The sequence below is a fragment of the Carcharodon carcharias genome, chromosome 8, assembly GCF_017639515.1.
Source record: "Carcharodon carcharias isolate sCarCar2 chromosome 8, sCarCar2.pri, whole genome shotgun sequence".
Classification (NCBI taxonomy): domain Eukaryota; kingdom Metazoa; phylum Chordata; class Chondrichthyes; order Lamniformes; family Lamnidae; genus Carcharodon; species Carcharodon carcharias.
In genome coordinates, this window is record NC_054474.1 from 155707263 (window position 1) to 155724028 (window position 16766).

At 43.2% G+C, this 16766-nt stretch overlaps 1 protein-coding gene across 4 annotated transcripts in view; it reads right to left on the reverse strand.

The window, feature by feature from the left end:
• Window positions 1-16766, reverse strand: part of LOC121280933 (dynamin-1) — a 242029-nt gene that overhangs the window by 111487 nt on the left and 113776 nt on the right. For all 4 annotated transcript variants that reach the window (XM_041193376.1, XM_041193375.1, XM_041193377.1 and 1 more), the window contains exons 11-14: window positions 13630-13716; window positions 9789-9859; window positions 9006-9057; window positions 1499-1612 (exon numbers count right to left, since the gene is read on the reverse strand). In XM_041193376.1, coding sequence (XP_041049310.1) covers window positions 1499-1612; window positions 9006-9057; window positions 9789-9859; window positions 13630-13716 — 324 coding nt within the window. The remainder of the gene's footprint in view (window positions 1-1498; window positions 1613-9005; window positions 9058-9788; window positions 9860-13629; window positions 13717-16766) is intronic.

Sequence of the window (16766 nt, forward strand, 5' to 3'; positions counted from 1 at the left end):
CACAACAGCTAACACATCAATGTCAACCAGCAACATTATACAAACAGTCAGGGTCTGGATAACCCACTGTCATCATTCAGATGCTGGAAAATGCACTGAGGAGGGCAGGGTCCCAGATTCATCCCCACAATAAATGTGTACCTCAGTCCTTATATTCCCTTTCAAGCTTTCATGTATCTAAGACTTCTTCCTCCAATACAACTGAGGAAATTTTGGATATACCCCCAGCTTAAGCTACAACAAGCCTCTGTCATATGTTCAGTGGAACTCTTCATCTCCTATGTCCATATTTTGGATAATTTTTGCTTCAGCAGTTTTTTTGGAGAGTATTTCAGCTTTTGGTAGGTTGGCAAGGAAGGGGTTCAACTTGGGCCTGGACTGTGAATGATGTTGGAATATCATATGGAGCCTCAGAGACTTGGCATAAGAAGTCAATATGTAATAGCACAGCACATATTTACTAATGGATGTAAATGAGCCCTTGTTGAACTGCCTCTAAAAAGCTTGGTCTCCTCTTGGTCCCTTCAACTCCCTGTAAAGTATAAATCTCTCCATCTGCTACTTCCTGCACCGCTCTCACATGTCTGGACAGGATAAGGGGAAAATGTTGGTGTTAGACCAGCCCTCGTTCTCTAACCTCAAGACTCCACACTCTCTCCTTCTCACAGCCTCCATATCTCTGAATTTCTCCTCAAGTTCAGTTTCACTCTTTATGCCCCCCCCCCGCCCTTTAGCAACTCCACTGGCAAAATCAAAACAACAGCTTATATTTATGTAGCACTTAGCACCTTTTAACATAATAAACCATCTCAAGACACTTCACAGGAGCATTATAAAACAAAATATCAGGGGGTGTTAGATCAGATGACCAAAAGCTTGGTCAAAGAGATAGGTTTTAAGGAGTGTCTGAAAAGAGGAAAGTGAAGTAGGGGCCTGAGAGGGTGGAGAGGGAATTCCAGAGTTGAAGGCCAAGACAACTGAAGACAGGGCCACCAATGGTGGGACGATTACAATTGGGAATGCTCAAGAGGCTAGAATTAGAGCGGCACAGATATCTCGGGGGGTTGTACAGCTGGAGGAAGTTACAGAGATAGAGAGGGGTGAGGCCACAGAGCAATTAGAAAACAAGGATCAGAATAAAGACCATTGCTTGACCAGGAGCCAATGGCCAGCAAGCAGATGGATGACGGGAGAACAGAACTTAGTGTGAGACTCGCTGCATTACACCTCAATCTTTCTCCAAATGTAGCGTCAGTCCTTCCTACAATCTACAGACTTTTAAAAGCCTTAGGGCTTGGCATCACTTAACCACTGCTTCCTGACCTGCCTCGCCATCTCCCCTATACCTTCCAGCCTTGGTGAGGTCCTCCACGTGGTCCTTTGCTTTGCCCCAACCCACCTACACCGTCTCCTAGGTTTCTCAACTTGAAAATAAAATAACTTTGCTCATCCTTACCACCAGCACATTTAAAAGGAAGGAAGAGAATGAAGAACTGACCTCATCATCCTTGTACCAGGAAAGATTCTCAGCTGTCAGCACAAACCAGTACTCTTTGGCCCCTCCTTTCATGATGCCAATGTTGTTGATGGTCAGCCAGCCCTTCCTGATTACCTGAAAGAAATATGAGGAAGAATGAGCACCCGGAAAGCAGGCTAATAACTATAATCTCTCACATATAACGTATAGCTTGGATTCACACACGCCATCTAATGTAAATCAATGCGTGTTACAGCAGATTTATAGGCAAAAAATTACAGTGGCTTCTATACATAGAAAACAGACAGTTGATTAAAAAGGTTAGAATCTATTTGAGGGTTTTTGATGCCATGATCAAATATGAGAGTGGAACTTGAGCAGTTTCTAATCATCATCCCTCCCTCCCATTCCTCGGAATTAACTTCCATCCTCAAATTCGCACCCTACATATTACTAAAAATAAAGGGCTGCACGCGTCAGATAGGTGAGCGGGAGTTTGGAACAGAAAATATTCCCTCTGGATTTCCCTTCCCGTTCATGTTTCTGTTTTGGCGGTGGTGTGGGGGGGTGGGGGGGGGGGAGGAGAGTGCAGGGAGAGGTGGGCCTCTCATGTTTGCTGGGACAGTGGCCAAAATTTGAAATAGGTTTTGCACTCGAGAGAAAACAATGCTTTTCCAGCACGTGATGACTTGGTGGTAGGGTCACGATTGCAGGAAATGCAGAGAACCAAAAAGGCCTGTGAAAGACTGTACTTTACAGGATAGGGCTCAGGTTCACACCAACGGCAAAAGACGGGAATTCCAAATATCCAAGTGGAATGAGACAAATCGCAGAGGCACGTGGACTGACAAATGAATGACATCCTGTCAGTGAAGCATAGAGGCCCTGCTCCCACCCTCGGAGCCTGTGTTTTGACCGCCTTTTCCAGTGGGAGTCACAAGAGCTCGAGCTGCAAATCACAGAGAATCAACATCTTTTTATTTCTTTGAAGACGGGCCAATTACCCCCCACCAACTCAGCCATTTAGGTTTACGTTAAAACTATAAACTTCAGCTCAGTACTGGAACCTTAAACAAAAACACACAAACCCACTCCCCATGGAAACACAAGGCATCAAGGGGGAGGGGGGTTGGGGGTGGGGGTGGTGGTTTCAACAGTCGAACTCGTGAAAGGCTAAAGCTAAAACGAAGGGAGGATAGAGAAACAAAAAAAAAAACAGCGACATGCAACAGGACAGAGAGTCAAAAGTCATAGACTATCAGCTCAAGCTACATCACCAAACACACAAAACGCACAGTCAAGCAAATGTACATCTGGGTTCCATCAGGAACAGAAACAAGGGTCAATGTTGCAACACACCAGCTCTTCCTGATCAGGAAAAGGTAGGGCAGGGCCACAGCATTCGGTTAAAGGGAAACTCCACAGTTCAAACAAAATATGTATTGGTTGCCACTCGCTTGCCAGCGTCACCAAATAGTAAAAATCTATAAGAGAAGGGCAATCAATCTCCTTTTTATTTCCTCAGGATATGTTGGTGATATAATTGAGTTGGCTTGTGCTACTGTGTGGGAGGTGGTGGGAAGGAAGAGAGACACAACTGTGTCATGGAGGGTCCTCGCTTAGTAAGGAGCGTCTTCACTGATGAAGCCACAGCTAATTAACTCAAAGTGACATGGACAAAGACAACATCTTATCCCAATACTGGTGGGCTCATTCGTCAGAGCTTTACAGATAGCTTCACCCTCCATCTTGCACTTAAGAAATGAACAGTCATTTAATAGACCAGAACTTGAATATTGTTGAAAAGAGAGAAAAGTTGTTGAACTTTTTCATTTTGCACTCAACAGGACAAATGCAAGAATGCCAAATTTCAAATGATGAGAACAATTTATACTGCAGGAGAATAGGTATTGATTGGTTGGCAAGTTGGCTCTGCTTTCTCCATGGCAATGCCTCGTTCAATCAAAATGGGTGCGTGTGTTATGATGTGGCAGGTGATGGATGCCAGGTTGATCAAATCCATGAGAGAAATTTGATCACATGGTCACACTGCTTTGTAATTCGTATTTTTTTCGAGGCACGTGCCCTGAATTCAGAAGTATTAAGACTACCAAGATTTCAGAGGCTTTTAGAAAACTAAATTAAACATTTATTAACAAAAGAAAAGATTTCAAGTACATACATAGGTCTACAACTTACTACTATAATAACTCATAAACTCTTAATAAATCTGGCTCCCAGTTACACCTCCATTAAGACAACAGCAAAAAAAAAAATAGATTTAAACAGATCTAGGCAAAGTTACACAATATCCTGGACAGTAGAACTCAAAGTGAGTTTTCTTGGCTTTGGTTCTTGTAGACAGCAACTTGCTGCACAGAGGCTGGAGGCTTTTCACACTTGTGTTAGATCTCCTCTGGCATATAACCTCATCTCCTTTATACATGTTTCTCCCTTTTTCATGCAAATTCCATTTTCCCCCAATATGTCTATGTAACTTTACCTTTCTCATAATATAAATCTTTCAAAGTGCTCATATTATCAGTAACCTTTGGGAAAAATAATAAACACACTATTTGGCTTAGCTTCTTCTGACTAAGTATAACCTCCTACCGTCTCTTTGAAATTCAAACAACCTAATTTATCTATAAATGCAAATTTTCCTCACATTCTAAAACTTCAGTCACATTTACATATTTAGCATTTCAAACCTAGCTTCTCTTTGATGACTCAAAGCCTCCAGGCCAGCAGTCTCCAATTCAATTAAATCTCACACACACATACACACTGAGGAACTATCAAAACCACACTATTAACCCACTTTTACAATAAATCACAATATTATGAAAATTATATTTTCATGACAGTGTGCTAATAGCTACATTAACAATAAATTTAAGACAATCAGTCGATCTTGTAATGTGGCTCATTTACGCTTGCATACAGTATAAAGCTGTTGCTTCCCTGACATTGATATTCTTGCGATTGTCCTGATGAGTGCAAGGTGAAAAGCTTTTATCAGCAATACTCAAGTTTTGTACTACCAAACAACCAGAAGTATAAATTATAATCATTTGAAATTTGGCATTCTTGTTTTTGTCCTGATGCGCACAAGACAAAAAGCTTTGGCAACATGTCTCTCTTTTCAGCAATATTTAAGAAATAACTCAGTAAAGTGACGGGAAGGTACTAAGGTTGGTGTTCTGCACCATCAGATCAAATGGACAGTCGGTCTTCTTCATCCAATCCTATCTTGCTTTTCCAAGAACAGGATCAGGAGGAGGGTATTCAATCCCTCAAACCTATTCCACCAGTCAGTTCGATCATGGTTGATCTGTATCTCAACTCCATATCACTTGATATCTTTGCCTGACAAAACTCTAGCAATTAGTGTCTTGAAAATTTCAATTGACCCCCAGAATTCAGAACTTATTGAGTGCATTCCAGCATCTCGTTACCTTTTGTGTAAAATAGTGGTTCCCGATTTCACTCCGAAATGGCCCAGCTCCAATTTTTAAGGTCGTGCCCTCTTGACCTGGACTTCCCCAGTCAGGAGTAATAGTTCTCCTGAACCTACCCTTTCAAATTCCTTTATCATTATAAGAATCTTGATTAGATCAACCTCAGGATGGTCACAGCACAGAAGGAGGCCATTGAGCCCATCATGTCTGCGCTGGCTCTCTGAGCAATGCACCTAATGCCATTCCCCAACCTTCTCCCAATAACACTGCACATTCTTCCTTTTCAGATAATAATCCAATTCCCTGTTGAATGCCTGGATTCAACTTACTAAGCTTAAGGAATACAAACCAAAGTTATGCCAACTGTCCTGTAATTCAACATTCTTTAAGCACCAATATCATTTTGGCGAATTTGCTCTATCCTGCCTCCTTGACCAATATGTTTTTCTCCAGCTCAATGCCCAAGAGTGAATGGTGCGATTCCTATGGGGCCTCGCCAAGGCTCTGTCAAACTGAAGCATCACTTCCTCCCTTTTCTATTCCAACCAACTTGAGACAATGGCCAGTACAACATTAGCCACTCTAAAGACTTGTGTGATTCAGCTTTTAGTGATTTACGTACATGGACACCTAGGGTGGAATTTTCTGGCTCTGTCGGAGTCGGGGGGTGGGGTCGGAAAATGTGGCATGCCATTCAAAAGGCCACTGACTCTGGAGGGTCTGGAAGATCCGGCTGGCAGAAGGGGCTGGAGAATTCTGGCTCTAAGTCTTTGTTCCTGGTCTCTTGCTGAATTCCAATTTGCCTTTCTCAGATCCACCTCACATGTTCGCACAATTAACTCCAACTGCCATAGGCCTACTTATTTAACATCCCCGTCCCTTTGTAACATCCTGCTCCCACTTACACAGTTCTGCGAAGTGAAAGGTGCCAACTGAAATCGGTAATATAAGGCAATGGAGGTGGGGGCAGGGAGTGGCGATGGATCCTTCATTCAGGCACTCCCAGCATGGCAATGCATCTAAAAGAGCACAAGTGAAGGCATCTCCACATTCCCACTCAAATCTCAAATTTGGAAAGGTCCAGCCCACCCAGATGTAGCTCCAACACTTAACCTGCGTTTTCCACAGCAACGATATACTCACCATAATTTCATCCTTCACAGAGTAACCATAGCAGATGTAAAGAAGCCAAGCAGAGGAGTGGCAAGAGGAGGAAGGTTCAATAAAGAAAGGGAGAATATAAATGAGCCTGATTATTACACTAGTATAATGGATGGCATTTGCTTACAATACAATCCACTTACAGCAAATACAACACACCTAATCTTGGAGCTCATTCAAGCCACCACAACCAATGGCCGTTTTAAGGCAGTGATTTAAAAACTGTTGTAGGTTTGGGAAGTAAACTGCGCAAGAAATGTTTTGCATTCAATATTCTTATTAAAGAAAGAATGGATATCTGGGGGGAAAAAGAACTTGGTGAAAAACGTTAATGATTAAAAATTTCTGAAATTTCATTAGTTCATGAAGGAACATTTCCAGAATTTCAAAAATTTGAGAGAAATTTTGGTTCAAATTTACTGATTTGAATGTGCGCCAATATGTTTTCTGTTTAGACTGATATAAATGACTTTTTTCTTAAAAATGTCTTGCTTGAATGAGCTTCATTATCACAAACATTATCTGGATGAGAAAATAAAAATGAAAACTGCATAAAAAGCAACCAAAATAAAAGTAGGACCAGCGCAGTTGAATAAAGCTTTTAAAGGGGAAGGTAGGCTGTAGAATTCGTGCATTTCTTCTTCCAAGATTTGGAGGTAGGAACAATCTTTGCTTGCCAGACTCCTCACGAATTGCAGGGGACACAACACTTCATCTCCACAGAATTAAGAAGTTTTGGTTACAGTTTTCAGGTAGACTGATCAGGGCGTCGTTCTGGAGGTTCCACCCCCTCCCCCACACACACACACTCCAATCTGACCAAATCCCCTGCTCAGCATTCAGCAGTGCTAAAATTGATCTTCCACTACATACTCTGGAGATTATTTTGCAGCCCAGCCAAAGGCAGGACAGGCAGAAAGAGACAGAGACAAAGGCAGCACCAGTAGCAAGCTGGGAATCACGAGACCTTTGTACTCATCCCTAAATTTTATGCCTGTAACTGAAAACATCAAGAGGTTCTGAGATGGCCAAGTAGAGATGAAAGAGATAGGGGGGCAGGAGTAGGCCAGATGACCCCCTAGGCCTGCTTCGGAATTCAATAGGATCATGGCTGATCAAATTCTTGAGCATACCCATCCAGTGTGGAGACGTGCAGACTACAGAAGGCCCAGGGGTTCAACCTTTCCTTAATTCAGTGGTCTCAGTGTCTCCTGGGCTACAGAACAGATAAACCAGCCAAGGCTCTTCCTTCCAAATACTTTCCGGGGAGTGAGCGTGATTCCCCAGCACCCCGCCACCCCCATCCCACTGCCCCATTGACTGTATCAATCCCCTACTATCCAGGCTCACAGGTGAAGACCAATGACATGGGTGAAGTACTGGAGAGAGAGCTGGTCTGTCATGAAACTGTGACAAATGAAACAGCAGGGGTTAAATTGGGGTGCAAAAATAGGCAGAACCGCATCAATCTCCCATTATCAGCCTCACCCAATATTCACTTCCATTGACTTCCATTTAGATATTGGCAGCGCAGTGTAATGGTTGGCCAACAAAATTCACCCACATTGCATCCCAGCCAATGTACCATTGCATTCCAGACATGGGGAGAAAATTGAGATTTTTTTTAAAAATGCCACCTCATGGGCCAGGACTTTTAGGATGGTGGGATTTCCCTTCCCACCATCTGAGGGGTGGACAGCGAATGCATCTCCGCTGCTACTGGGTGCCACGCAGCCATTTAACACTCCAACAAAGTGTTATTGGACTGAAGATGGGACTTCTGCCTCACTCGGGAGGAAGTCCCGCCTCCAAGAGCTGACTGACAATCTGATTGGCCGGTAGTTCTCTAGTCCCAGCAGCACCAGAGGCTGCGGTGGACAGGTATGGGACTGCAAGCAATTCCCACAGTCCAAGTCCCAGGAGTCCAGGACTAGGTAAGTGTGGGGGGTCTCAGGGTGGCAAGGGCAAGTGAGGCCTAGAGGGGTGGGCAGAGAGGGGTGGGGATGTTGGGACAGAGGACCGCAAGAGGGAGCACCCACAGGGGCCAGACCTTGTGAGGGGGGCACCCGATAATGAAGTAGGCTGTTGATAGAGACCCCCCAACCCCACTTCCTGCCCAAGGCTTCCCCCTGCCCCTGAACTCCTCCTGACAGCCTGAAAATTGAGGCTGGGCAGGAAATGGCTCTTAAGTGGTGATGAATTGTCCACTTCAGGACCTCGATTAGGACAAGGGTGGGGGTGGGGGTGGGGGTGGGGGTGGGGGTGGGGGTGGGGGCAGCCTAGGCCTTGCCCATCCTACTGCAAAATTGCAGTGAGGTCGGGGAGGGTGGGAAGGCCATCTGCAGAATTTTACATCCACCTGCGTAAAAGCCATCAGCAGGGGAACGTATTCTGCACATGGAGAAACCTCTAAAGAGAAACACTTTGGGCCCACATCTTATGGAGTTCACCATTACTGCATGCATTGAAGGTGTCATCCAGGTCAGAAAAGCATCAGGCTGCTTGGGCCTATTTTACTTGCACAATGCTTCCAAAGACCAGGCATTGAACCAGGGACCCTTGCTAGCCTGCATGACCCAGTACTTCACTCAGGGGGGAGTAGATGACCCCTGATCCACTGAAAAACCATTTCATCTTTAAATATTGTTGTTGATACGTATGATAGTCCACGCAAGGGCAGTGCGTGTGAGTAAATGGCGTGCGATCCAAGATCTGCCCCATTTCAGGCCACAGTAAAGGCTAAGAGACCACAGTGAAAATCTGCATCAGTCCTTCAGAGACACGCTTAAATTTGGAATTCAACCCAAGGGCAGATCAAAGGCTCCACTTTAGCCTTCCATCCAATCACACACAATAGCCTGAGTGAATCCTAAATAACCAGTTGCTCCCGGTTACCCATCGAATACCTGATTGCTGGCAGCCTTCTTCTTGCTCATTTGACTGCTCCTCGGTTGTGCACTGTAAAACAGATAGAGGAATATTGCAATAAAGAGATCTTCAGCAGCGAAAGAATTAAAGAAAGAAAGAATCCACTGGATGTTCACACAACCTGCTGAGGGGTGAGAAAGTCACATATCTAATGCAGGTTAATGACCTTAAAATGCAGTTAATTGGCTTCTAATCACCTACCAATAAAGTGTCCCTTCCCCTGAAGGAGCTGACTCATAGTGGGCGAGACTCCCTCACAAGCCCCTCTGATATAATTGGCCATTCCTTGTGAGCAAGCCTTGCTAGAGGGCTGTCAGTGAGCTGTTTAACCATGAGGGCATCACAATTCAGTCTGAACACATGCAATCGTGCACATATGCACATGTGAACATATACACAAGCATACATACACGTGTTTCCAAATAGATTGCGAGACCAGGGATAATGGCTGCTTTTTCTCCTCTATTACCCAGAGGTATGGAGATAAATGATAAAACCCAACCCTTGCCAACCTCAGGCCTGCTACCTCTGAGCACTGAAGGGCATAGATAAGCTAAATCAGCACAGACCAGCATATGAAACTACAGCCTCCTCCACTGCTTTGGCTGAGGATGCTGCACTTGGTTGACCCATTTCACCCACTTAGCCAGTGGGGAAGCCTCAACTTGAATTCCTTTTTGCCAAATGCTCAGTCACGTTATAGGGAACAGTCCTGCACATGGCTACGACTTATGCAGGGCGGGAATTAAGTATTCACTTACTTGGCAAACCCAATGAAATCCTCATGGTTTGTGTTCATGTAGGATAACTCAATGTCTATCAGCAACATGACCTGGAGAGCAAAAGGACAGTCACTGAGCCTGGATATTGTGAATGCAGCACATTATGGAACAAAGACACCAAAGCACTGGAATAAGAGATGACAGGCTAGAAGCAGGATCGGCAACCATTTTTACCCGACGAGCCTTTTTAAACACATTGACCTAAAATAAAAAACTATTGGAAAACTATCGCAAAACAAAAATTCTGCATTCCTAAAACAAGTATTTGGCAAATGGCCAAGTGTCTCTGGTAGGATGCGTAATTTGCATATGATAAATAAAATACGTGTATTGAATTTATATATCAATAGAAAAAAAATGAAAATTAAAACAGATCGAATTCTGAATTATCGCAAAATGCTACACATGTTGGAAATCTGAAATGAAAACAGTGAGCTGGAAAAACGCAGCAGGACTGGCAGCACCTTCAGCCGATGACAACTCGAAATGTTAACTCAGTTTCTCTTTTCACTGATGCTGCCAGACCAGCTGAGTTTTTCTAGCATTTTGTTTTTATTTCTGAATTAGCACTTTTTTTTTACCTTTTCTAACTATAATTTTGTCGGTAGTCATCTTTAAAATAAACTTCAACTTAAAATGCCTTGAATTAAGGTAATTTTTCAGCCATTGATGCTCCTGATTAATAAAGCTCCTGATCGCACATTCAGAATCATTTGTCATCTCAGCTACGTTAGAAACAACATTTGCAACTTATAGAACTTGTTCCTCTTATCAATCATGTACCTAAACCACTTGAGCTGGTTTATTTAGAGCATGACACTATTTTTTGTTCAAACAGTCATTTGGGACCATGAGGTATAGCACGGTTGTTAGCTTTATCGACCCCACAATTAAACACGGCTCTTACTTGTCTTGACTTAATTTTTTCACATTAACACGATCCAACTGGGAAAAGGCTGGGAGCTGCATACGAGATCCACTGGAGCCACAGGTTGAGGACACGTGGGCTAGAGCACATGCATCACAATGCATCATCCCTAACTGGTACCCCGCCTGAAACTCTGGACCCCAGAAGTGACACTGTCGGGACAAACCTGCGATGGGAGATTTTGCACTTGCAAACTGTGAACCATGGAAAATGTGGTTAAAAAGAACAGCAATCAGCTTCATCATTTGAACTGCTGCCGGGGGTGGGAGCCATGTTGGTTGATCAGAATTTGGTGCCCTAATCTTGCCAATCCCCATTATTGACTTTCTTCAGTTGTCACAGGGTCAACCAACACAAACATGTGGGTAACTCGGAGAAGCTTTCAGATTCTTGGTAAAAGAGCAAAAGATGGGGAAAGGAAGGGAATGTCTTCTTTGAATGCAGTGAGTGCACTTGAAGCCCACTACTCGAAAGGGTGGTGGAAACAGATTCAATAGTAGCTTTCCAAAGGGCGTTCGATAACGACCTGAAAGGAAAAAGAATTGCAGGGAGAGCATGGGAGCAGGCTAACTGGTTATGGGTTGTTCAATGAGCTAGCATAGCACAATGGGCTGAAAGGGCTCCTTTTGTGCTGACTCACTACAATTCTATGATATCAGCATATGTATATTTTTTTCTAATCAGTTTATCTCTCCTGAAGTTACTCCTCCTATTGCTGTAAGCATCCTGCAGTGCCTCAGTACACCAAGCCAACAGAAGACAACTTGTACACTGGACTTGACTTGCACAAAGAAAGAATCTGGGCAAAGGTGGGAATGTCTGACAGTTCTCAAACAGGAAAAGCTGGAGAATGTTTAGATGCAACTCGGAACATTAAAGAATGGAATGAACTGACACTCTGATTTCTGCCATCATGAATGGCAAACTGAAATGAATCATCGTGCTTTTGGTTTTGGTGGTTTCAGTCAAGGGAATTAACCAATTAATTAACTAATTAAGGAATTGGAAAAGCAACTAAAGAGAAAACATTCACAAGGCTATGTGAAAAGGATGGGGGAGTGGGACTGGCCAAGTTGCCCTTGGCAGGCAGCTAGTATGGACACAATGGGCTGAAAGGCCTCCTGTCTGTGCTGTAACCAGTCTCTGACTCTATATAGGTGTGTTGGTCAGGACACCAAGGGAACTCCCTGATCTTCTTCAAATTAAGTCATAGGATCACCTGAACCATGGCACCAGCTTAACATTTCATCGAAAGGGCATCACCCTGAAAACACACCTTGGTGGTTTATTGGGTTTGTCAGCGAGATTTTGTGTTAAACTCAAGGATTGAGACTTGAATCCACAACAACCCAATTCAGAGACAAGAGTCGCTCATCACATTCAGTCAGGAATATGCATTGAACAATTTTGTCAATTAAAAAGTTGGATTTTTATTGTTGCAATTATCCAATTAGCTGTTTCTAAAGCTGGGCAGCCTAACAGAAGTCAAAATCATGGCAGGATTTCAAAGGGTAAATAAAGAGAAACTGGTTTCAGTGGCAGAAGGGTCAGTAGCCAGAGGACACCGATTTAAGGTAACTGACAAAAGAACTAGAGGCAACCTATGAGGAGTGACAGGCAGTGACTAATGGGGTACGGCAGGGATCAGTGCTTGGGCCCCAGCTTTTCACAATTAAATCAATGATTTGGATGAGGGAACCAAATGTAATATTTCCAAGTTTGCTGACAACACAAAACTAGGTGGGAATGTGACTGGTGAGGAGGATGTTAAGAGGCTTCAAGGCAATTTAGACAATTTGAGTGAGTGGGTAAATACAATGGCAGATGCAGTATCACGTGGATAAGTATGAAGTTATCCACTTTGGTATGAAAAACAGAATGACAGAGTATTATTTGAATGGTGATAGATTGGGAAATGTTGATGTACAAAGGGGCCTGGGTGTCCTTGTACACCAACCACTGAAAACAAGCATGCAGGTGCAGCAAGCAGTTAAGAAGGCAAATGGTAAACTGGCAAGGATGTCTTACTGCAGCTGTACAGGGCCTTGGTGAGACCAAACCTGGAGTATTGTGTGCAGTTTTGGTCTCCTTACCTAAGAAATGATATACTTACCGTAGAGGGAGTGCAGTGAAGGTTCACCAGACTGATTCCTGGGATGGTAGGGTTGTTGTATGAGGAGAGTTTGGGTTGACTAGGCCTGTATTCACTGGACTTTAAAAGAATGAGAGGGAATCTCATTGAAACATATCAATTTCTGACAGGGCTGGACAGATTGGATGTAGGGGATGATGTTTCCTCTGGCTGGGGGTTTAGAACAAGGGGTCACAGCCTCAGGATACGGGATGGACCATTTAGGATTGAGATGAGGAGAAGCTTCTTCACTCAGAGGGTGGTGAACCTGTGGAATTCTCTACCACAGAAGGCCGTGGGGGCCAAGTCACTGAATACATTTAAGGAGGAAAAACATTTCTAGACTATAACGGCGTCAAGGGGAGAGAGCAGGAGTATGGCACTGAGATGGGGGATCAGCCATGATCATACTGAATGGTAGAGCCATTATCCAAGGGCCGAATAACCTACTCCTTCTCCTATTTTCTATGTCTAAACGTTTTCCTTTCCAGTTCTGATCTGGAACGCGCTGCCTTCAAGGGCAGTGGAAGCAGATTCAATAGTAACCTTCAAAATTAGATAAGTAGTTGAAGGGAAACATTTTTCAGGGCTATGGGGAAAAGAGTAGGGGGTGGGTGGGACCAATTGGATAACTCCACCCTTATGAGCGTGATGTGCGAATGGCCTGCTTCCGTGTTATATCATTCTCCGCTCAAACTTGAGCCCACCCTACTGTGCTGAGCCATAAAGGCAAATCACTCTGGTCATTCTCAAACGCATACCTGCTGTTTTGTTCTCCCTTCCCGATCTCGGATGTGAGTGGTCACAATCCGGTCCATTTCTTCCCGTAAGTGCGGGTATTGTCCCAGCTGTAACAAAGAACCGGTAGACAAGTGGAAAACAGCCCAATGCATTTTCCCTAGTAACGTCCAACACTCAAGCATCTAACACAGGAGCACATTGCAACACATTACGGCACTGAACTGACCAGTGCATTAGTCAGATTCAATCCAGCCTAGATTCTACTGACAGCATTGGCATTACAGCAGGGAGAAAACTGCGGCCTATTCATAATCCGAAATTCGGCCCCATCAAATTCATGGTGTTTTACTAAATTCAAAATGATAGTGGAAAAAATTAATAGAATTCACTTAAATTCAAAATTTCAGTACAATTTGGGCACTCAGAGCTAATTTCATCAAGCCCTACGAATAGGCAAACATAAAAATTGCAAGGATTTGAGAAATTCTCTTGTCGCAGCTCCAATTTTCCACAATCGCGGAAGAGAGTATCTGGTGCACAGCTACAATGCCACAAGAAGTCTGGCAATGAGGCATGTAGGTCGGTACAGGACACAAGTTTGTGCCAATTTGCCCCTGATCACATTGGAACAAGGGCTATAGTGGCAACTCCACGATCAGCGAAGGAGAACTGCAAACTGGGTCAACCTCCTCCTCCTCCTCTTCAGCCATCCTTCGAGCAGCGACAATGATGGGTGTAGGGATGGGAACAGAATGAGCCACCTGCTCAGAATCTTAGCTGGAGAGCAGGAGATGAGTTAGGCTGACTTTTGGGAACAGAAAAAACTGATAGAAGAAGCAAAATGCAAATTTGCTTGATGAGGACCTAGATGTTCATATTCCATTGTTGGAAAGAGGCAGTTGCAACTCTGAGGGCAGCACGGTGGGTGTAAGCATGAACAGCAGCCCACAGTTCTAACTGAGTTTCAATTCCTTTCAATATGCCATAGTTGCTGCATATAGTTGATATCTACACTATTGCAGTACTGTAGAGCAATACGTACTCCAAGTATTTTCGATTGGTTCTAATTCCATTAACAACACACACAATATAATCATGCAAGCAGGCAGCCATGCAAGCTACAGAGCATAACACTTGGGGAATAATTAGGAGTGGAACAGGTTAGTATACAATGTGGATAAATGACAACAAATAGACAACTGACTTACATTTTAAAAAAGGCAATGTTGGCCTTACAAGAAGTTTTAGCTTGGGCCTCAAACAGTAATTGGAATTTGCTTCCCAAATCTCCCCCTTTTATAATTCAGTGAGTTAAATAAGGTTGCAGAATGACATAGTTTCCCTTCTTTGCATCCAATGACAATTCAAAAGCACTGGTGTGGAGGTGAGGTATGGGCAGGTAAGCAGCAAAGCTGGGCTCCCCTACACTGCCCTACGCTGGCAATTGCCGGCTTTCTCTTCACACCGGTCAAATACGTTATTAAATGTTCATTTGTTTGGTCTTTCAGGAACAAAAACAGAGCTGGGAAGAGTAGTCATATCAGCCCTCACAAACACATTCCCATTTTTTTTAAAAATCACCCTGACAAAAAGGTACAGGATGGGCAACAAATGCTGGCCTTGCCAGTGACATCCACATCCTGTGAAAGAATAACAAAAACAAGTATTCTAGAACATTGCATCGTTCTAGTTCCCCTCGGAGAATGGAATCAATCCTGCCCCTTTCACTAAAGCTCCACATCTCATATTCTTACTCATTAACCATACACAGATCTCTCACCACTGCACTGGAAACTATTCTGATTTCAATCCAAGGCATCTCAGGTGGATACTGACCTAGGAAGATAACAAACTGAGGTTTTTAGTAATGGAGAGACCGTTCCATAATGGGTTTGATTGATGGCTTTGAACAGGGGAGATTATTCTTCTCTCCACAGGGTAATACCACACACTTAATTAAAAGAAGGTCCATCCCACTTTGCTCTCTATCAAATATGTGCCTAATTATTAATGAAGTTGAGGATTAATTGTCTGAGATTAACACATTGAGGTGAAACATCAACATTCAGCGAAGTGATTATTTTTACATATTCCTAAATGTTGGACCATGTTGAATGAGAGATTAGAAATGATGAGCAGATAAATGTCTTCATTTGACACTCCTTTGCTGGTACTTTAATGGAGTCATTAGAATATTTAAAATAAAAGGGGTTAGCAGTTTCAATGAAATAATGGAGAGGGGACTATCATACAAAGCTGTTAGCCAGCCACCCGCCATATCTCCAATAATAATATCCAAGTTTGAATTCTTTCATTAAAAATAAGGGTGCATTAATATTTTCAGATTATCCCACATTAAAATATGGAAGGGTTTCCAAACAGTGCAAGAAATGGCAGACAAATACAAACTTATTTTCTCTTTTTTTTAAAAGAAAAGTCTGCTGCTTTGGACTAGCATACCATTATTTGAATATTGCTGAAAAAAAGAGACATGTCAAAGATTTTCATCTTGCACTCATCAGGACACCCCTTATATTGGTATTCTTGCAGAGTGTCCTAATGGGTGCAAGATGAAAAGCTTCGACATGTCTCCTTTTTCAGCAATACTCAAGTTCTGTACTTCCAAACAACTATTTGCATACCATTATTTACTTTCTATAAATATGGCCAAACTTTGGGTAAAACAGGAAGTAGCAGAAATACACAATAAGCTAACCAGCTTCTGAAAGAGAAAGGTATGGGGTTGGGGACAAGGGTGGAAAGACAGGTGGAGGCTCAACCTTTCTTCATTTAGCTGAGGTTCAGTCGTCCTCTTACTCCCAAGGCAGAAAGTTGAGTTGAAGACAAAAACCTAGACTGACACTCCAGTGCAACACTGGGAGAGTGCTGCATGGTTGGAGATGCCATCTTTCTGGATGAGATGTTAAGCCGAGGCCCCATTTGCCCTCTCAGGTGGACGCAAAAGATCTCATGTCAGAGGAGTTCTCCCCAGTCTCCTGGTCAATATTTATCACTCAATGTAACTAAATAAAACAGATTACCTGGTCATTATCACATTACTGTCTTTTGGAGCTTGATTTGCACAAATTGGCTGCTGCTTTTCCTACCTTATAATGCTTCAGAAGCACTTCACTGGGACATTGTGAAAGGCCCTATA